We start from the raw sequence: 21,981 nt of genomic DNA on the forward strand, positions 1-21,981 counted from the left end.
GCACCCGATGATCTGAAATCGGTGCCAAAGTAAGTCTTTCCCGCACTACTTTCCGCGGATGGCTGGGCGAAACGAACGACAGGTTCCCCCTCTTTCCTGCATTTTCCCGTTGGCCCGTAGGAATAGGATCCTCTGCGTAGTTATGATTTTTTTTGTCGAAAATACATTTTCTTTTCCTCCTTCCCCCCACCGATCTCCTTTGCTTATTGCCACGAGCCCCATGCTAACCGCTAGCACCGAGTCTCTAACGTTTTGTTCCGTTTCCCTTTTGCAGCACGCGCAACGGAACGCATCCGATGGTGCCAAATCAGGCTGGTCTGGGAGAGTATGGCCGCAACCCAGCAATGAACCCTGCCTCCGATATGCTGCTAACGACGGCCAGGAGTAATTACAATGGTACGCTTGTTGAAGAAACGGCCAAACAGGATACAAAACTAACGGAGACATTTATTCCCCTCAGGCGCCGGAATGCACGAGCCGCTGACGCAACGAAACTCGGGCGATCGGTCCGGCGGTGGCATGAACTTGCCGCAGCGACCAACGAATCTCGTCCTCGACAGCCCTCGGAAGCATATGATCGAAACGAAAACGGATTACGGCAAATACAGGTACTAACGGAAGATGTCACGGAAGAAGGGAAGCGTTAGAGAGGGGAAAGCAAAAAAAAGGGGGCAGGATCGCTAACGGAGAAGTGAAACTATGTGTGTTTCCTGTTCTTATTTTGTTTTCACGCTGCGTACCGATATAATCCCTTGCCCAACCAAATAAGGTCCCGGCAGCAGATGAGGGAACAGTTGTTCCTAAACAAATCGCAACCAAATCTCCACTATCACACCATTTGCTGCCCACACAGGCGCCGATTAGTTCAGTCAAAGTACGACACACTTGTTTAGGCGAGAGGGCTTGGTTAGTTATTCTTTTTACCGTCGTACTGATTGTTTAATTAATGTTGCCCGAGGGGGGGCACTAGACGGCCCGTAGTTCAGGGCCCTCGGCTGCAAGGAACTGCTGCAAGGTACAACGCGCCATCGGTAGACAGTTTGTTCGTTCGTTTGTAAAATCGTTCCGTTATTTTAGAAGGTGCACTGTATCACCATGCAAACTTATCACACATCATTCCTTTTGTTTCCCATTTCCATGTACTGGATTGAAAATTGTTTTGCCACAAAAATGGTTTCGCTCGTGCCGCGTTACGATGCCAGTTTTCGCTCCTTACACTCCTCCGTACCTTCCGTTTGATTCCAACCTGCTTGCTGAACGCAACGTTCTTGCGCTACAATTGCCCGATCACTGTTTCTAGAGTTCAGTTTTCACCATTTTCACTGTTCAATTAGTTTTAGAGTTGGTTTGTTACTGCCTTAGGATTTGTTTGGCACGTTTTCTAATCCTAATTCACCACTTTTTCTTCTACCACGCGATACAGTCGTAATAATTCAGCCTCGCAGGCGGACTACTCGAAACCGAACAAAGGGCCTTCGATGATCGGTTCGCCAGGACCTCCGCCTGGTGCCATGGTTGGTGGAGCCCTAGGTAATGGTGGTGCCCCCTTCAAACCGGTTCCGCCACCAAAGCCGAAGAACTATCGGCCACCGATCGGTGGAGGCGGCGCCGGCAGCAACGGTTCCGGAATGCACCACTCAGGCCAGTGGGACAATGGGGTAAGTTGTCAACGCTACGTGTTGTGCATGTTCAAAGCCTAACATTTTTTTTTGTTTCAGGAACCCATTTCGCCACGGTCACCGGATGGGTTCTACTACCCACCGATGGCATCGTCCCATTACCACCAGGGTATGGCCCACAACGTGCCGAGCTCGCCGAACAATGGGGCGACGGGAGCGCACGGACCGATGCCACCGATGCACCCGTACAACCCGTACGGCGTTGGCGCTGGGGCAAACGGGAACGGCGGTGGCGCCAGCGGTGGACCGATGTACAACGGCAACGCCAACGGTAGTCATCACTCCTACATGGGCAATGGTGGTGCACGGGAGCAAATGGCAATGGGGGGTGCGAGCAATGGTTATAACAACGGTAACAACGCACAATACCCCTACGGCAATACTTACATGCATAGAGGTAACGGGGCTGGAACTCATGGCATAGGTAACATCACCACCACCTCCACAAGCACAAGCATGCACGCACAACCACACCAATTACAAAAAGAAAAACCCTTTTCCAATTTGCTTACGCTCCTTTTACCAACATGACCAACAACAACACACACTCAAACAATCTATCATGAAAATTACTCACATTTTTAAAAGAGATGCATAAAGCCCATAACAAAAGATAGCAACTTTCATCGGTTTGTAAATTTAAATCATATTGTTAGCACTCGACTTAATATGTCTTAAATTTTTTTTTTTTCAAATACCTCCTATATCATTCTCAAGAGGGGCAACTCAACTTCTTCACACTTAACTATTATCCAATATAATGAGACCGTAATAAGAAACTACCATTAAAATACGATACAACAACAAAACATTCTTTATGAACCAGTTAGATCAACAGTTACAGAAGAATGCAATAATTGAGTGTTAAATGAAAAGATACTTACATTTACTAAACTAAACGTTAACTAAAGGTTATTATCATTTAATATGGGCTCAACAGACATGTGTTCTTTGCCGCATAACATTTGTGAAGAAACCATTAGACAAATTTCATTACACTGTGTATTTTTTGAGATCGATTATTAAAAACAAAGATCATTTCCCCTTCCGATTTGTATGATATTTGTTAAACAAGTAACGTTTATAGTCCGATTCGAGGAAAGTAACATATAATCCATCCTACGACAAACGTTGACCGCATCGATAACACTCACTCTCAATGCGTCCATAAACGTGTTGGTATTAACCCCGTACCAAATCCCGACCCTTCCTAATCCTAAACCCTTAACCCAAAACGCTCCCAACCTTCGGTAACCTTCACTTCTTACCGTAATACGTTTCATTTCATCCCCGCAGGCAACATGCCAGCGCTGCATCCCTCCGATCGGCATGCGCTCGATCTCGCCGGAAGTCGGGAGCAGCGTGGCTCGGCCTTCGAGCTGTACCGCAAGCCGCAGCTAGGCACCGTGGTCGGGCACCACCACAACATACGGTAAGTGGAGCCTTTGCTTTTTTTTCTCTTTCTTTTTTCCCTACCCTTCGCTATCTCAAAACCCGTCACCTCGTACGACTTCCTTCATTATGTCCCCCGGAAGAAAAGATAAGAAAAAAAAACAATCTGTACGTCATCATCGACGGTGATTCTTGTGAACCACCACGGTTTTGCTACTAACACTCGGACATTTGTTAGGGAATGGAAAATGGCAAGGAATTAATTGGACGGAAAAGGAAGGACGTGACAGACCAGAGGCAATGTGATAAATATACGACTTTTTCTTCACGTTTGTTCAACATTCATAATTCATCGTTCGCCATGCAAGCATGCCGCGCGTTTCTCTCGGTAGAGATGTATTTCGCTTTGGAAAATGTTTTTAAAATGTTTTTTTTTATTCATCCACAACAACCTCGTATATAATCTTGACCAATTTCTCTAACTGACGCCATTTGGAAGGGCCGTATGAAGTGCATCCCTACGTTCTTTTTTTTTTAACAATTTTTGCTGGTTACGGTTTTCAACGGCCTGAACAAAACTGCAACATTTTGTGCGCGTGTGTTTTAACATAACTTTCATTCGAAATGTGTACGCGAGCTTTTAAGAAACGCTTAATATTTTTAAATTAAACTCAGACAAACGCTAGACTCGTAACTTTCATTCCCTCTGTTATGATCGCGATGACGCAAATTGAAAAGAAGAAAAAAACAAAAGAATCCATCTCTCAAACTCTTTTTTCCGGCAGTCCGAATTTTCCCCCGCACCAAAAACAAACTGTATTTTCCTCGTAGACGAATTTTAGAACCGTGCTGTGAAACAAATATTATTCCAATCTACATGTATCGGCAAAGACACAGATCGCACTAACTTTTTACCCTCATTTTATTTGGTACGTTCAAAGCGAAGCAAAACAACAACCAAACACAAACCAAATAGAAAACGACAAAATCTCTCTGCTCTGCGTGAAAATTCGTAAATTCTTTGTTTTCATTCCTCCCTTGTCCCTTTTCGCTCCTATCGTACTTCGATTGGTTTGGCATTTACATTACTTGATCGCGTATCTGTATTTTTTATGTTCTTCGCTACCGGCAAACCAGTCCTATTTTTACATTCAAATAGAAACATTTATGTAATGTTTTATCGGTATTATTTAAAAAAAAAAAACGAAAGTTATACCCATCGGCTTAAGCGCTTGTAATATACAATTTAATCTCTGCTTCTTCGGTAGCCCCAGCGCGTATATTATTTTATGAAAGAATGTATTTTCGATTATTAATACACTCAGTTTACCGTACCGAGTTCGCTTGGTTCCTGCCTTACTAACAATAGCTTCAAATTTACTTTCGCTATGTCTATTTTTGGCGAATATTCAATCCTAAAAAAATCTATCTTTAATTAACTCAGAATGGTTCTCTTCACTCTGACCCTGTCCACTGCTATGTGTATTCAAATCTATAACTTTGCCTCTACCCTGTACCTACCTAGCTTAACTTAGTCGTACTCTCCGTAACATTAATGACCAACGCGAACAAACTGGAAGCGCGGATCAAGGTAATTCAAGCTGGTGTAATGGTGGTTGAAGGGACTAGGGGTTGGTTGTTGTACTTAGACACGGTTGGTAAATGAGCAACAGGAACCAAACTATGGTGAATTTGTCAGTGTGTATGTGTATATGTGTGTGTGTGTGTGTGGTATGAGCGTGCTTCCGTATGTGGGCCTGTAAGTGGGCCACTCCACACTGTCTTCCTTCTCTATTGACGTTTCTTGTATGATCGATTGTGTGCGAGTTTGTGTCTTATCCTGCCCCAAAAGCTGTGGCCAATAGGATGAAACTTTTTTTTTTTCTATTCCGCTCCCCCCCCGTTGTGAAAGAGATCAAGGTTTTCACTATGTCCGCTTGCCGGTTGGATTGCCTTCCGGCAGTTCACCCGGTCCTATCCTCCGATGGCTCGTGTAGGTCGTTTCGTACGAACAGGAAAAGAGAAAATCAGGATCGCATGAAATCAAATGGGGGAAAAAGTTAGTGCATCCCGTCGAATGCATTAATGAGATTGTGATGTCCTCTTGCCCCGGTTACTTCGAGTCCCGAGATGGTGAGATGGTGTGTTTCACGCATCTGCTAGACAAAAAAAAACCAACCAAATAATCACCCCCCTCCCAACACCCAATAATCCCAACTTCTTCGACACTTTGGCGTACGATAATGAACGATAACCAAAACCCTCCTCCGATTCCTGATGGCCTTCGAAAAAAGAAAAAAAAACGAAAATAAACCCCCCTATACCCAAAAAAAACCTCCCGAAACCTCCTCCTTCTGCAGAGACATGGAGCCAATGATGTCGATCCATGAGTTCAACCAGCATCAGCAGCACCTGATGCACCAGGAGCGGATGCGCCACCTGCAGCGGCAACCCTTGCCACCCATACCCGGCCAACCGCCCGGCCCGTCTCACTACGATCCGTCGCTGCCGCCCGAGCTGCCGGCCAAGCCGCCGAAGAAGAACATTCTCAAGTCGCCCCTGAAGGCGATCCGGAACGCCTTCATCAAGTCCACCCGGCCCCTGCGGCGGCAGGTCAGCCTGGCGGGCGATGCGGACAAGAAGTCACTGCGGCCAATACTGAAGCGGCAGCACTCGATGATGGAGCCCCGAGTGGCGCGAATGATGAGCGGTCAGCAGCAACAGTATGACCCACGGGCCGTCTATCCTCAGCAGCAGCAGCAGGTGTACTATAACGATCCCCGGTATGGGCCGGGATATCAGGGACCGTACTCGCCCCAGCTGCCCCGAGGAGGTGGCGGAGGGTACGAACGACACGAGCCGTACTACCCGAAGGACGCGAACAGTACCTACCAGAACCTGGAGATGGAGTCGATCTACGGAAACGGCGGAGGAAGCTCGTACTATGGCCACTACCGGCAACAGCAGCTGCGGCAGCAGCAGGGCCAAGCAGAGTACTACCAGCAGGACGAGAACCTGTACGCCAACCGGGCACTGATCGAGTTGGAGCGTGGTCGCGGTCAGCTGGAACCGGGCGCGACCGTCAGTACGCTCGGGCGAAGGATTGTGCGACGCCACAGTATGGCCGATCGGACGGCACCTTCGCCGAGCTTTGGTCAGCTGAACCGGCGCCGTATGGGCTCGGAGCGGGCACCGAACCATGCGTCCATAACGGACCAGCCGCACCACCGAACTCACCACCACCACCACCAGCAACGGACGGTGGAGGGAGCGGATGAGTCGATCTACCAGAGCAAAAGCGGCTCGTTCCTGTACAATGAGGCAAGGGAGCACTCGCGGCGGGCCGGGCTGGAAGACCCGGTGTACCAGAGCCGACGGGAGATGCACCGGGACCATCTGTACCAGAGCAAGAAACAAATGCAAGATCGCATCCAGCAGAGTCGTATGGTGGAAATGCAGCAGCAGCAGCAGCCTTCGTCGCTGTCCGGCAACGGTAGCACCGGAACGACCGGGAACACAAGCTCGGCTACAAATACCACCGGTCCTAGTGATCGCTTCCTGCGCAACCAGGGTGTCACGCCGGGTGCCAGCGGGGGCTCGTGCTCGAGCTCACCGAACTCGCCGTCGAGCAGTTCGTGCAAGAGCGGCTACTCGTCGTCCCGCAACGGCGAACTCCGGGAGCGACGCAGTCAGATGCGCGACCAGATCTACCAATCGCGCAAGGAAGCGATGGAATCGATGGCCGAACCGGTGTACGTCTCGCGCCGGGAGCTGAAGCACGAACCGATCTACGAGTCGAAGAACGAACTCGACGGATGCCAGCCGACGGCTCCGGTGTCCGAGATGGCCAGTTTGCATATAGGCGGGTCGCAGGAAGCGGCCGAGATACTCGAGCACAAAACGCTGCCACCCGCAGTGGTGAGTGGCGAAGAAGAGCAGAGACCCGTACGTGGTTCCACCTCGTCCGCTCCTTTGGCCGCCGAAGAGGATGACGATGAGCTGGAAGACGATGAACACGAGGAGGGCCAATCCCAGGAGCGCACCCTTACCGTGAGCAATCAGAACGATTCCGACCTTGGCAAGGTTGTCAGCGGACCCATCGCCACCTCGTCCCCGGTGCTCGGTATGGGAACACCGAAGAGTGCCCGGGCTTCTCACATTTCTAACTTCCTCAAACGAACGGCTCCACCGGTCATGCCACCGCCACCACCACCACCAGCCGGGGCGAACCGTACACCGACGCAACCGCCGGATCCGGCCGTCTACGCAAGCCGCACGTCCATCGAGACGCAGTACACCACGGCCACCGGGGCCAGCTCGCAGATGAGCCTCCCGATAGGTCCCCCGAACGCAACCAGCACACCGTTCGTGAGCGAACTGTCGCTCGGACTGCCGCCACCCCGGCAACCGATCACCCGCCGCGGGCTGTTCGATGCCACCGGCGGCAGCCTGGCCGATCCGGTCTGGAACGTCTCGCTGCAGATACCGCCCGGTGCGATCGCGCCCGGCGTCAAGCAGGAGATCTACTTCACCGTCACCGATCCGCGGCTGAGCGAAAGCGTCGGCGGCCCACCGCTCGACATGGAGAATGGTTGGTGGTTTTTTCTGGACTCTCTCCATTTACACACACACACACACTTCAACACTCTTTCTTCCTTTTTTCTTATGTTGTTTACTCCACGCCCCTTTAGTGTTGTACTGTTTTCACTTCCCCACTAGTTTATGAAACACTTATCAATCGTATGCTCTCTCCTCTGTTTTTCCTATGTTTGCTGTGTTGCTCGTGATTTTGCTGTATGCATTTTTTTTTGTTTGTTTGTTTTTTGCCTATTTTTCCTCTCCGCCCCTTACTTCTCTTTTCACCCACGTGCCGTCAATTGCAAATTTTGTTTCTGTTTTCTGCATTTTTACGCGCGACGTTGTGTTGTGCACATATTTTGAACGCTTCACGTTTTTGCAGCAGCAATTGCTTGAATTTTATTTTATTTTTTCGCTTGTGTGTGTGTCTGATGGTTTTTTATGTTAAATTGTTTGAAATTTTTTTTTCATCTTGTCACACATTTAGTTTTTCACCATATGAATTCACATTTCAGGTCTTGTTTTAATAGTGTTATGATTGATGTGATTTTTGTTTATGTGATTTTTATTCCATTTGCTATCATCGTCCTTCTCTCTTTTTTTGTTTATATTTTATGTCTCTCGTTTTTGTTTTTCTCTTTTTATGTTCATTGTTTCATACACAATTTAAAGGCTTGTGTGTGTGTGTGTATGTTTTTTTCACTTGTTTATTCAAAGTTGAAACATATTTGGATTTCGTTGTTATGTTAAATATGTTTTCATTTCGTTAGTTAAACGGTTATTTCTGTTTTTGTTGAATGTGTGTTTGTGTGTGAGAGTGTGTTTTTTATTTTAATTTATTTTGCATGCATTTACCCATCATCGATCAAGCTGCTAATGGTTAAATGATTGTCGCTTCTTGCATGCATCCACCCTGTGGGTTAGTAATAGATTAGCTGCATACATTATTCATCGTTGGGTAAAACTCATCAGCGCATCCACCTAATGTTCGCTACGATATCCGCCGTTGTGTTGCTTCACTCGCTTATTCATTTCTAATCGATTTATTCACCGTAAAACATCCGTAATAGTTGTGCATGCATTTGAGCATTTATTCTCTCAGCAAACGCTTCCTGTGCAAACAAGTCTAACGAGTTGTCTTTGTTTTTCCACCTTTTTCCCTATGTCACTTTCCACGCGCGTTTTCCTCGCAGGTGAAACGATGCTGTCGCCACTGGTGATGTGTGGCCCGCAGGGCACCGAGTTCCTGAAGCCGGTCACGCTCAACATCCCGCACTGTGCCGGCCGTACCGCGTCGCTCGGCCTGTCGCTCAAGGCGACCGATAGCGAGAAGAACCTGCAGACCGACTGGGAGGACATCGATCTGCCGAGTAACACGGCCGCCCACACCGTCTCCGTCAAGGTGGACCACTTCTGAGGAGTGGTGCGCTCCCATATCTCTCTTCTGCCCACCAACTCCCCGCCATCCGATCGACGATCAAACACAAGCAGCCACAATCGCGTACCGATACTTTTGTGCCTTTGATTTTTGTTTTGCTCACGTGACGTGATTTAAAAAAAAATTGGCTTTCGCGAGCACACCCCAATTTCATCGTGAACGGTAACGAAAGAGGGGATTTCTTTTTTTTGTTTTTGTAGTAAGATTTTGTAGTTTTGCTTACCAACGCATCTTTGCCATTTTATCGTAGACGAACATCCCGGAGCTGGATAGATACTTTAAGAAGAGTCGATCAGTCGAGGTTTTTTTTTCGTTTCTTTTAAACTGAAAGCATCCAGTTGCAAAGAATAGTTAGGGGAAAGTGTAAATAGTGAGTAAGAATGGGGCGAAGAACATTACTCGGCTTTTCTAGCAGTAAGATTATCAATTCTACCAACCTACCCGTCAAGGGTTTTCGTTTCTACAGCGCGAGATGGAAACGTGATAGTTTTGTATGATGTAAATAAAAGATGTAAGTAGGTTTTATACATTTGTTTTTTTTTTTCAAACGGAATGTTCTTCAACAAGTAGGTAGGAACGTGTATGCTCCTCGATTTTATAACGTTAAAATGTAGATCGAACGAACGAAAGAAACAATAGAAACAGGTGCGAACAAATCAACCGGCGAAGCGATAGAATCCGTTAAAAGATAGTGCTTCGAAAGGTTCGTCGGAAACCACAGAGGATAGGGAGGGGGTACCGTGTGGACACAAAACTCCCAAACGTTGCCAGTGTTTAGCATTCGAAACGTGGGGGAAATGTCTTCCCATATGGTAGGAGAACTTGTCAGAGTTATATTAAAATGTACGTAATTTGTAGCATGGTTTTTGTGCTATACCGACGAAGAGAGAGAGAGAGAGAGAGGGAGAAAAAGAGAAAAACAGAAGGAAACGATGAAGAGGTTTATCACCTCCACTACCGTATCGAGGAGAACCATGGAAAATAGATTTACTGATGTATTTTTTGTTTATGAATTGAATAAAATTTTGAATTTATTATGAAGAACTCTTGTAGTACATTGTTGACGTAGATGTGTTGAAAAATAATCCAATAAAATAAAAAAAAAAGAACGAAAGAATTATCATCCCTCAAACCGGGAATGGTTTTTAAAAACTTAAAAAAATATTTATTCCCCGAAACGTTCCCTCGTGAATGCAGAATATTCTTTGGCAAAAAAATATAACTTATACCCCGCGTAATCATGTATGTCTCTCGCTGTAAAACACGAATGTCTTCAAATGATCAACCCAAACAGTACGAGACAACAACAGACCGAAAATGTTGTTGGCATGCCACCGTAAAGACACCGCGGTCAGCTGCTCCTCATTCGGTACGAACATAATCCTCCAACGGTCGATTGCCCAGCCGACGTAATAACACCCCCTTCAACCTTCCTCCTTCTCCCATCTCCCCTCCACCGTAACCGAATTTATGTACATGCATTCCGCTGCAAATGATTTAATTTTGCTACCCTTAACGACGGCGAACGGGAGGAAGCGCCGCATGGTGGACCCCGGCTTTCTTTCGCCCAAGAGCAAGCAACCGGAAAGGGTGGTTGGTTTCACTGCGCCCGTGCCCCTCCGGTCGCACGTCCGCAGAGGGTGCTTTAGGTTTCACTTTCATTATCACTTGTGTTCCGCATTTTAGGAAACACTTGTGATTCATATACCACGGCGCCACTGGAGTTTGGAGCTTGATCGGGTTGTTTTGTGCTGTAATACATGGATCGATAAGTTTCGTCGATTGATTGTTTGTATTTTTTGTTTTTTATAACATGAAATGTTCATTCAGTTGACGTTATTGTTTTTCAAATGTGTTATTGGGGAGATGTTTGATCAACCACAATTTATATTTATACTGTTCGTTGTGTGTTTAAAATTTATTAAAATACTTTTACATATTTTCCATTCGTCAATAATTTATGTGGAAAAATAATCCTAGCGCGTTTTAAATTTAGCAATAGACACCAATGGAGTCAGTATACTTTTCAACCAACATATTTTACTACATAGTCAAGTTTATTCGCCCGTGCCCGTTCCGTTAGCATTTATGCTTCGGATTTTTCCGCCAATCGCTTCCGGTACCATGCGGCCAGCACACGCTCGTGCACCACCAATGGGGGCTGCACACAACCCGCTGATTAGCCTATGCTGCACAACGTAGTCTTCTGTCGGTCGGATTTTTCGATGCCGGCAGCATTTAGCGTAAAAACCTAACGTCGCACTGGTGTGTGAGCAGTTTTTCCATCTTTCGCTTCGTGCTAATTATGCTTTACTCGCTCGGTTGTGTTTCGCATTTTCCTGTTCCATGCTGCTCCGTCGTTGTGTTGGATGCAACCCATTAAGATCTCCCCCCCGTCACCCCATCGAGAGGGGGTTCGTCGCTTGTTGTCGATGCATCAATTCACCGCACGTTGCGTGACGTGCGTTGTGGATGCGCCAGCGTAACCGGCGATTGTATCATCGAACACTCTACACACACACACACACACACACGCTGGAAGGCAGCTCGTTTCGGTTCTTAGCCCGAAGATGCCGGACGAAGAATCGAGCACCAAGATTGAGGCTTTTGAATTTTGTTTTTGTGAGATGCAACGATCGATAGATCGCTTCCGAAGATCACGCCGGAAGCTGCGGCATGAGGGAAGACACACATAAAATGGGAAGTTAAAGTACTGTGCGTTGGGATAGAGGGATGTTATTCGTGCCAATGCACATGAGTTTTCTTTTGCAGAAGCTCATCGTAGAGCGCGAGAAGTCAAGGAGAAAATTAAATTGTGCGGTACATGTGTAACGGATGACCAATTTTCAATTTCATCGATTGATATGATCAGAATTTATAAAAAAAAGCTATTGTTGATATTTAATTTAATTATTATTCAAATAACAATAAAATATCGAACCTGAAAAATTACATTACAAAGCAAAGCATACGAAGCGCATCGATATAGACACAGCGTTAAACTGCTCTTCTGTAATCCGCGACGAAATCAAACATACAACAATAAGTGGTGATAAATGTAACACAGAAGAAGAGAGAGCCGTAAAGGTGGACAATAAAATTATATCTGCCCGGTGCAATGGTTACATAAACTTCAACCCACATTTCGTGACTCTAAGCAAAAAAAAAACAAAGGAGGCGAAAAAGGGCAGAATACAAAAAAAAACAGGCAAGATTAATCTTCGTACAGCGTGCCCGCCTGCGTTTTATCGCCGGCGAAGCGAACATTACTTTTCCGAGCGTGACGTACGCGCCTCCTTGCTGGTGCTTTGGCATCCGATTTTTCCGCCTTTTCCCCCCGCCCTTGGCATGCCGAACGCAAACGCCAAGAAACTGCCGGAGGGAGCCCAAGCCGGACTTCAATCGCTAAGGAGACGCGCACGAGGCTACATCGTGGCTTGGGCTCGGCATCAACGGCAAGCGGCTTTTCCGGAGGTTGCAGGCAGTCTCCGGCACCAGTTCCAGCCAGGTTAGCGGACAATCGCTCGTTTTTTTTTTTTCGATGTGTTGTCACCATGCTCAAAACGAAAGTGAATCGACGTTCAATGCAACAAGTGCATGTGCAAACGGAAGCCACAAAGCCCATTGGCAGGGCCTGGTTTATGTGGCTGGCGGTGAAACCAGACGTACGTTGGATTGTGCCTTTTCCGGCGCAACTGGTTTTAGCTGCCCTTTTTGTTTTGGTGCAGAGTGCAAAAACAAGGCATTAATCGCCTTCGAGCGGACGGTGGAAGCTAAGTGTTCATTTCGTGGCGGTGTTGGTTAAATTTCCCCAACGATAGTGTTATCAGCAGGAGTGTGTCGAGTGCATCGAAGCAATGTAAAGTTAATTTGTTTAACGCGCTTCACTGCGAAGTCTGATTAGTGCAAGCCATTGCTCCGAGGAATGTGTGGTGCATAGGGATGATGGATTGATGCGAACGCTTCGCATACAAGCATTGGTTAATTTGATTACCTGGCAAACTGGCAACTCGAGTTTTTGGCATTTTTTTGCTTAACTCTAGCAGAAAAAAATCAAACTTTTTAGAGAATTTACGAGATTTCAGTTTAGAAAATAAAGATTCCTTCAAAAATTCTGTTTGTTTCAACATACTTAAATTTTCTTACATAAACACACAAAGTAACTAATGGTAATTAGAACTGGTATATTTGTAAGGAGCAACGTGGATGCTAAATTAATAAAAGAATTAACCGATAAAAAAATAATGCAAACTATGATCATAAAACTGTTTTACAGTAAACATTTTTTTGAGATATATTGCTGAAAGACGTGTTAAAAGTGGAAAAGCATTAAATTTTAACCATTATTTAGCAAAGGTATACGGTTGTGCGTGTGAGTTATACATGATATAAACTCTTAAAACGAACTATAAGTTCTTCAAACTAGTTTGTTTTTAGTACCATCCTCTTCGGGGTAGAAAAATCCTTATCCCTAAATAATTAGACGTTAGCCTTTCTTTAATAAAAAAAAACCACCGACAACTTAAGGCTTGGAGGATCATCATGCTCACGTAATTGTACAGTTGCACGTAACCAGATGCATCTCCAGCTGAGTGCGGACCGTTGCACTCGGTTTATCCGTTACCTCGCTACTACTTTTCGGGTTTCATACACCTTTTCCAAAGAAACAAATGCAATTACATAAGATTTATGGAGTTTATACACGTTTATAGGTTCAATTAAATGCCGTAAAAATGTCGCAACGATCACGGCTGGTTTTGAAAAGCCGTTGGAAAAAAAAGTTTTATTACTAAAATCTATTACTAGCAGTTATCAAGTGAAATAGGTAATGAATTTGAGCAATTGTGTCAATAGAAGAATATTCTTTAAGCAACCAATCTTACTAGAATGAAATGGCTGAATCCACCAAAACTCCTACAATCGATCGACCATCTACTAATAGGATTAGTTTCACGTTTCAACATCGCCCTCTCGGTTCGCACAGGAATTCGGCACGACGGACAATCGATAGCATCGCCTCACACAAATCGGATTTAGGTGCAGTGACCAAGGACGCACCGCATTGACAGTAGTCCACCCGAGTGGTTGGCCATTCAAAGTCGGTGCAGCAGTTCCGCAAAAGCTAGCGAACGCGACGGAGTCACAAAGCAAGCGACGATGGAGAGCGTCCAGTCGGGAGTGGTCAAATGTGGCGGCTATCGGTACGACGATGGGACGCGATACATTGGCGACTGGAACCAGCGGGGCCAGAAGCACGGCATGGGCTCGATGATGTTCTCCGACGGCACCCGGTACGATGGGGCGTTCAGCAACGGTGTCTGTTCCGGGCTGGGTGTGATGGTAAGAGTGGCACGCACCGCCAGTTCCCAACTCGACTGCCAGCACGAAACAGTCATACTTTTCTCTTTTCTTCCCCGCAGTGTTTTCCGGATGGAGCAAAGTAGGCAAAGAAGGATCAGAAGAGGATCCTTAGCGACCACAGGGCATGCGACATTCTATTTCGTTTCCATCTCTCTCTCTCCCTTAGATACGAGGGGGAGTTCATGCAAGGATGGTTCCACGGACACGGTGTGTTCTGGCGGGCGGACGGCATGAAGTACGAGGGTGAGTTCCGCGGCGGGCGCATCTGGGGCCTGGGGTTGATCACGTTCAGCGATCAAAGCCACGGGTTCCCGCGCAACGAGGGCTTCTTCCAGGACTGCCGGCTGGTGCGGAAGAAGCGCTGCCCGGACGTCATCAATCGGGCACAGAAGGTGGCACTGATGGCGCGGGCCCAGTGTGATCAGGGCCTCTAGTGGCACGATCTCGGTTTGGCGCTTGGCAATGGTTGATTATGTTTTGTGCAATTTGTTCTGTTACTTTGAACAGTGGTTGGTTTTTTAGTAGTTTGTTAAGTTTATCAATAAAAATATAAATATATAAAAAAGATAACTTTAAAGGATTATGATTGAACAATTTACCATCCAAAATATTCAACAGACATTCACAGGACTAAATAATCTGGTTACAATAGAATGTTATCTTTATTTTCCAATGAAACAAGGGAAGCTTGCGGAGATGTTTCTGGGCCGATCCTCTCCACTTCTACTTTGAAGATGTCTTTAAAACAAATGCGCTTCGTTCGAATAAAATGCATCACCAAGCTATAGGCTATTAAGCGATCCTCATTGGAAAGCGTCACCCGGCGTGCGCAGAGGAAGGCCGAGGTAATTTGGCTGTCGATGTTCACTCCTCCCACCGGTACTGGCCGTTACTTCACTTGTCATCCTTCGCTTCCTCTGTACTGCCAACCAAATACCATTGAAGCCGAGCAGCTACGGCCGCATTTCGCACTAGACGCTTACGATCGTCCAGCGGCTTCTGGAGCTCGATCAACGCGGTCTGTTTGAAAGGAAGCAGCAGGAAGGTTGGATATTTACAGATGTAGAGCAAACACTCGAGCGCCCCAATGCGCACTTTCTGTAAATCAAAAACAAAGAACGTTGAGAGTATACTTCGAGGAGGTCCGATCGGACAGGGTACTTACCATGGAAGACTCTCGTGTGGCCAGCTTCAGAAGCACCGGAATCAACGACTGCAGGTGGTCCTGCACAAAAACATCCAGTTCGCGAATTAATCGGCCTACCATCGTCAATGCCTCGACCATCGTGTAGTCGTCGTCCTGTGCCAGACACTTCAGCAACACTGGGCCAACCTTCGCGAGGTTCATCTTGAGCACCGCGTGCGGTGTCGCCTTGAACACAAACACCAAAGCCTTCAGGTGCGCGACGGCATACTGTTCCATCTTACCTTCCAGCTTCTTCATGACCCACACGAAAAGCTTCTGTTTGAAAAGGCCCTTTAGCAGAGGTAGGTGCAGCTGAGGGAACTCCAGCGACAGGATCTCGAACGCAAGTGCGGCCATGTGACTGAGCGTTGGGTGATCGAGCAGCTCGGCCACGTCGTCGATGATCTCACCCGCTTCCGCGTGGCCTCGTGCTATCAACCCTTTGCCAATCCAACCGAGGATGAGCACAGCCTGGTGGTTGTGCTTTTTCAGCTCCGTCTTGAGCACCGCCAGCAGCCGCTTTAGAACCCCACGATGATGGTCGTCGTCCGGCATGCGGTTAAACAAACTACACAGCAAGCGATGGCAAACCTGCCGAACACGCTCGTCGTCCGTTTCGAGAGCCAGTTTGCTAAGGTCGTTTACGAGCGACTCGAAATGGTCCACCAGTGGTACGCTTTCATCGAGATAGCCAAGCAAGCCGGATGCCAAGTACAGGTGGGAGCGACGCTGAAGCTGCAGAGTGGGTAGGCGTTTGAGTACCAAATCCTTCTGCTCGTCCGTTGGGAGTTGCTTTACGACGGCTGCTATTAAACGGGACATGCTGTACAGATAGTCGGAGGTCAGCTGATCCGTGACATACTCGAAAAAGCGATCGAGCAGCTTGTACTGAACGTACAGTTCTGCTTTCGCTAGTTGGCTATGGTTACCCGTTTCGACCACGTCCGTCAACGTGTCCATGGCGACGATTGCTAACCGATCGTCGACCGGAGGAGGCTTTGCAAACACGAGCGAGAGAAAGAAATCAATCATCTTTTCCATGTAACCATGATAAAGAATCAATTTCCCCAGCGCTTTGAAAGTACGCTGGATCACCGCCTGCTCGGTTGTGGCATAGTCATGTGTGATCAGCTTATTGAGGACGACCGTTTTAACTTCCTGCTGGTTGCGAGTGGCAAAGGAATACAAGCAGTCCTCAACGGCATCTGTCTGGGGCACTTTGTCAATGCTAGTAAGCAAATCGTTCACAATCGTGTTGTACACGACGTAGCGATTTTCACTCGTCACCATTTCCGGCACGGCTGCCAATGCTTTCAAGGCGGACCGTTTTTGTTCGCTAGCGTTCGGCTGTTGCAGAAGAATTTCGATGAACTTCTTTTGCACCTGGCCGAGAAGAGTAGGGTCGAGCTCGGCCCAGCAATACCACTGAGCGCAGGGAATCATCAGACGCTGAAGGCTATCGACGAGGATGTTTTGAAGCCGCATCTCAACGAACCCATCCACGTTCAGCTGGGCGAGTAGCATCGGTACGAGCTTTTCGATGACATACACCGCACAATAGGAACTTGCACGGGCACAAGCCAGTTCGACTTGCAGGCTCGCCTCGAAGTTTTTGGAGCTCGCGTCAGTTAAACTTCCCATCACGCCGAGCAATGTTTGATCGAGAAAGGCTTTTGCTGAAGATTCGCTTGTGGAAGCATTTTTCGCTAACGCTTGCATTGCCGCATATCCAGCCTCCTGAAGCGCCTTGTCGGTGCTGGAGCTCGGTCCGGATGGAAACAATTCCCGTTTCAGCGCGCTCCACAATTCAGCCTGATGTTCCTCGACCTCTTTAACGTCGAGCAGAGCCAAACAACGGCCAAGTAAAGCCAAAGAGTCCAGCTTGGCCACGTTAAGACTACTGTCGAGTTTTTCCAGCAGCAGCGGTACGGCAAACACCGCCATCTCCGCGGTCGCACAAAGACAATCGGCCAACTTCTCGGCTAGAGTATCGCGCGTGATCGGAACCGGATCGTTCGGGTTCGGATGGAAGTCGATGGGAAAGTAGCACGCAAACGTTTCAAACATTTCCTCCGCCAGATGGTGCATCGGGTACGCGCGGATAAATGTCGGCATTTGCTCGAAAAGGTACAGCAAGTTACGCGGATCCCGCTCGCCCTCCATTGCGCCGATAACGCCGTAGATGAAGTCGGCACCCCATTCTTTCAGTGCATCCGTTTTGCGCTCGGACAAGGCCACTATCGTTTGAAAGTACAGTGTTCGTTCCGGTTTCTTCTGGCTCTGGCAGGGAATGAGTTCAAAGAGTGATCGCAACAGTCGCACGGCGGCAGCATCGGAAAGATTCGTCATGCGGCTAAGTGCTTCCATACCTACGAGGACCATGGGAGAGACGGCATTGTGGTCCTTTGCGCGGTCACAATAAAACGCACTGACAAACTCCAGTTGCTCCCCGGTGAGTCCTTCCGGTGGTAAATCCTTCAGCACGTTCGATAACAACAGTGTGCCCTGCGCCCGAACGGAGGCATCGGTGTGAGTCAGTGCAGGTCCCAGCTCTTCAACGAACTCTGCTATCGTAAGTTTGCCTGCAATAATGTCTATAGGCGGTGGCATTAAAAAACATCATTTAGCTACAGTAATTCCAAGTGGGTAACGAAACAAAGGATTGTTTTTTATGCTCGCATGCTTACCTGCCGTTACTTTGTGGCACTTTTCTTCAACTTTATGATCATTTTTGATCATATCAACGATCGTAGTGTGGGACCAAGGGAACTTCATGATACTAATGGGAATTTACACTGAGCCAGAAGATTATTCTGAGGAATAATTCTTCCCCAACAAGAGCTGATTGTGCACGATGTTTTCGAAACTCAACGATAACAAAAACAAAGGTGACAGCCAACACAAATTAAACGTCACACCCTTTGTTAGTACCAGGGTGGCTCAGTTTACTAGCGTGGATGACAATGCGTTTTGTCGTTTGAATTTTACTGAATTTGTCAGTTACCAATAGAAGAAAATCAAAAAAAAAATATGTCTGTGGGTCTATGAATGAGGTAGGATCCGACGCCTCCTGAAAGCTACATAGACTCTTCTACCCAACTATTATTCTGGTATGTCCAAGCCATACAGAGCGTGTACATGTTGCTCCGTTTACCCAAGCTTGGGTCCAATCCAATCCCTTGGGAGGATGGAGTTGCATTGATAAGACAGAAGCGGGGTGAGCAGTCCGGGTTGCAAGGCTGCTTGAATGCCTGGGCAGCCTGGCACAACCAAAGCTGCCACTGGGTTGCAGGGACAGTCCGCCGGCCCCACTACTAATGACTATGGAACGACGAATGAACTACAAACGGAATGGATTCAACTGTATCGGACCTTTGCAACGTCTCCAGACAACGATTAAAATATATAACCCACATCCTTAAATATTTCTTCAACGCAACAAACAAGGTCCACTAATTTGTTTTAGTTACAATTTTATTCCCCTACCAGTAAAGAGTCGATCAGTGAGATGAACTTTTGATACACGCTTCTATGAGTATCAAAAGAAGAATTACAACATTAAACACGTAAGAAACGAATCCCATGGGGACAACTGCTGCCAGCTCCGCACGCAGATATCCTTCAGTCGCACAGCTTCAGTCTAACGGTCCGGTTCATCGGCCTGCCGGTTAATAATGACCTCGCTCATCCTATCAGCCGACTGCCGTCCTATGCGAAGCAACAGCGCAACCTTCACGCGCCGGTACGTTTGCAGCACCAGAATATCATTGTACAGGCACATGCCAAACAGAAGCCCCGCAAACCCGATCAACTGTAGGTAGTGGAACTTTTGCCACACCAGCAACAACGAAACCATCCACACGACGAGCGTACGCACGGAATCAAGCACCATACGGGTGGTGGCGGATATTTCCTTCGTGACACTGATACCGGCAAAGTTGAAGAATGCGATCGACACAACCGTTCCACCGATCGCAAGGATCAGTTGGTAGTTGTTCTTGATCTGCGCCAGAGCATCCGGTAGATCCTCCAGCACACCGTGGGCATTGTTGTTGAACGGTGACATCACGCGTATGAAGTACATCGGTAGCAGCAACGAACCGAGCACTGAGAACCCAAAGAATCCTGGATGGAAAAAGAAGCACAGCATTGAAAAATCTGAACTACCACCTTGATCTTCTTAACTAGTTACCTTCCCATCCAACAGCCTGCAACGCGGGAATATCTAAGCCAGCCACATAGTACTCCTCATACACCATCTGGACGGCGGTGATTATTTGTGCCAGTATGATCAGCAAGTCGCCGGTGATAACGTTATTGCGAGTGTACTGGGAACCGGTGTCATCGTTCGATACCACGTCGGACATTCCGACCACTACCAAACCTACCATTATGAAACCGATTCCAATCCATTCTCGTTTCACGAGTGTCCGGTTTAGGAATGCAACACTCAGTATGCCCACAAAGATTATAACTGATCCTGTTAACAAGAAAAAAAAGTATTGGAATCAAAATCGTAAACCGGACGATGATAGCGATTATTTTGTAATCAATAAAAGGCATGGTATTTTTTTTTACTCAGAATTAGTTGTCTGTGGCCGTGAAAAAATCGTTATAAATACAACAAACAGAGCAATATTTAACTTTTGGTTTGATTGAAATCGTTGATCATTATTTGAATCATATAATTGCCAAATGTTACGTAGAATGGAAACCTTACATGTGCCAGGGAAAACTGTGGTGTTACAGAAGTGAGCTGGCACGAGAGTTACATGGAAGAAAAACAAAAAGAATTAGCGCAACCTTCCCCATTGCTGAACAGCCAACCCAGAACGAACGATCATATAATAGCGAGCAAAAAAGAAAACAGGGCGGGTGAGTCATTGTTGCACTATCGCTTCAAAACTGTGAGCAAACGCTGAATGTGCATATGATTACACAAAGAACCGCCAAAAACAACCATTTATCGAGTTAGTTCAAGAGAGATTCATCCCTTGTTGGCGTCATCAGTTTGAGCTCACGTACGTTATCGAACAGGGCCTAGTATTGGATGTTGGATACGGGAGCTTTTGCTTACCTCTCAGCAGCTGAAAACTAGAGGGATAGGTCAGATTCAGCCCGACGTACATAATGGAAGTGGCCAGCATATCGCACATGGCCGGCACGAACAGGACAAAGGGGCTAAACTCGCGATTGCCGCGCACGAGGTCATGCCGATCTTCAGCTCCATTCTGTAAGGAGGAAAAAGGGGAAGGCAAACGTACAATTGAAAATAGAAACCATAGAAAATAATTAAAAGGCAAGCAGACACAAAAAAGATCTGCCCATAACGAGGAAATACAACACGATTAAAGAAAAACACATATTCTACGCATGCTGATAAGCAGCTCGCTTTCAGTCCCTGCAACATGCCGTAACGGGGAACGATCTCCAGGGAGAAACGGAGAAGTTTACGGGCTGACCAGAGCCGGTTAGTGAAATGAATCAGAACGTGCTACTTCCTCGTTATCTGCCATCGCGAAAAAAGGATATTTCTGGTGTTAGCCACATAAGATAATTCTTCGCTCTCGTTCTTTCTTTTGAAAGGCGTGAGGTTTCCTCCAATTGTCCTGTTGTGATCGAAGATTCCGAAGGGAATTCCGACGGTACGGGGAAAGGAAAAGGAAGTACTTACGTTCTTGCGACGCATGTGGTAGTAAACGCCTTTGAATGCGAGTAAACAAAGGAATTCGCCGATGAACATGGCACAGGCTTGCACAAACGGGTGCTCGAACCGTCGCACTTGTCCATCCGAGCCTTCGGATTCGATGTTGTCGGCCCACCTACGATGCGATGCAATGGGAGAAATGGTACAAGAAGATGCTGGTGAAAAAAGGGTGCCATGAAATGAAACCACTTGCACGTACTTTGTACTCAGAGTGTTAATCGAGCCCGTAACAACCATCGTAAGCGCGAGCACGAATTGCCATTTCGTCCAGGCCATCTTGTTTTCACTCTGCTTTTAAATGTCGCGTACTTTAAGTGGTAGTAAAATGCTACAGATAAACAAACTGCTACGATAAACAACACATACAAAAATCACTAGCGTCGATAACAATGACTGCCACGAACGAGTATTATTTTGCTCGTCTTTCTACACCATGTATTGCTATCACAAAACACACGACGCAAATCAACGCCCTAAAAGAAACAGTGATTGCACTTCCTGCGATCCTTGTGTATTGCAGGAGGACATGAAACGAAACTCGAGGCTGTGTTGTTGGCCTCCCTATGACCCGCAGCTTTGATCAGCGTCACGAAGTAATCCTCGACTACGTGAGGCCAGCTGATCACGACGCGAGATGAAA

At 47.0% G+C, this 21,981-nt stretch overlaps 4 protein-coding genes across 4 annotated transcripts in view; 2 read left to right on the forward strand and 2 right to left on the reverse strand.

Moving 5' to 3' along the window:
• The window catches only part of LOC131289549 (uncharacterized), a 49,369-nt gene extending 40,300 nt beyond the window's left edge, over positions 1–9,069 (forward strand). The window contains 8 exon segments of the mRNA XM_058318832.1: positions 1–29; positions 275–396; positions 461–608; positions 1,424–1,658; positions 1,719–2,103; positions 2,976–3,111; positions 5,432–7,662; positions 8,843–9,069. The exon segment at positions 1–29 is cut by the window's left edge and continues 539 nt beyond it. Coding sequence (XP_058174815.1) covers positions 1–29; positions 275–396; positions 461–608; positions 1,424–1,658; positions 1,719–2,103; positions 2,976–3,111; positions 5,432–7,662; positions 8,843–9,066 — 3,510 coding nt within the window. The 3' untranslated portion in view covers positions 9,067–9,069.
• Positions 9,070–14,244: 5,175 nt separating this feature from the next.
• Positions 14,245–14,882, forward strand: LOC131284585 (MORN repeat-containing protein 4 homolog). Its single transcript, XM_058313448.1, has 3 exons — positions 14,245–14,427; positions 14,508–14,527; positions 14,615–14,882. The coding sequence occupies exons 1-3, from the start codon at positions 14,245–14,247 to the stop codon at positions 14,880–14,882; spliced, it is 471 nt and encodes a 156-aa protein (XP_058169431.1).
• Positions 14,883–15,204: 322 nt separating this feature from the next.
• On the reverse strand, positions 15,205–18,475 carry LOC131286330 (MMS19 nucleotide excision repair protein). The gene is made up of 3 exons (XM_058315269.1): positions 18,322–18,475; positions 15,614–18,228; positions 15,205–15,546 (listed from the first exon to the last, which is right to left on the reverse strand). Exons 1-3 carry the CDS (start codon positions 18,407–18,409, stop codon positions 15,343–15,345), a joined length of 2,907 nt encoding a protein of 968 aa, XP_058171252.1. The 5' UTR covers positions 18,410–18,475; the 3' UTR covers positions 15,205–15,342.
• A 661-nt stretch (positions 18,476–19,136) lies between these two features.
• On the reverse strand, positions 19,137–21,931 carry LOC131286604 (solute carrier family 35 member F6). Its single transcript, XM_058315582.1, has 5 exons — positions 21,541–21,931; positions 21,309–21,456; positions 20,712–20,865; positions 19,827–20,114; positions 19,137–19,759 (listed from the first exon to the last, which is right to left on the reverse strand). Exons 1-5 carry the CDS (start codon positions 21,615–21,617, stop codon positions 19,275–19,277), a joined length of 1,152 nt encoding a protein of 383 aa, XP_058171565.1. The 5' UTR covers positions 21,618–21,931; the 3' UTR covers positions 19,137–19,274.
• Positions 21,932–21,981: the final 50 nt, after the last annotated feature.

The sequence above is a fragment of the Anopheles ziemanni genome, chromosome 3 (assembly GCF_943734765.1).
Source record: "Anopheles ziemanni chromosome 3, idAnoZiCoDA_A2_x.2, whole genome shotgun sequence".
Lineage (NCBI taxonomy): Eukaryota > Metazoa > Arthropoda > Insecta > Diptera > Culicidae > Anopheles > Anopheles ziemanni.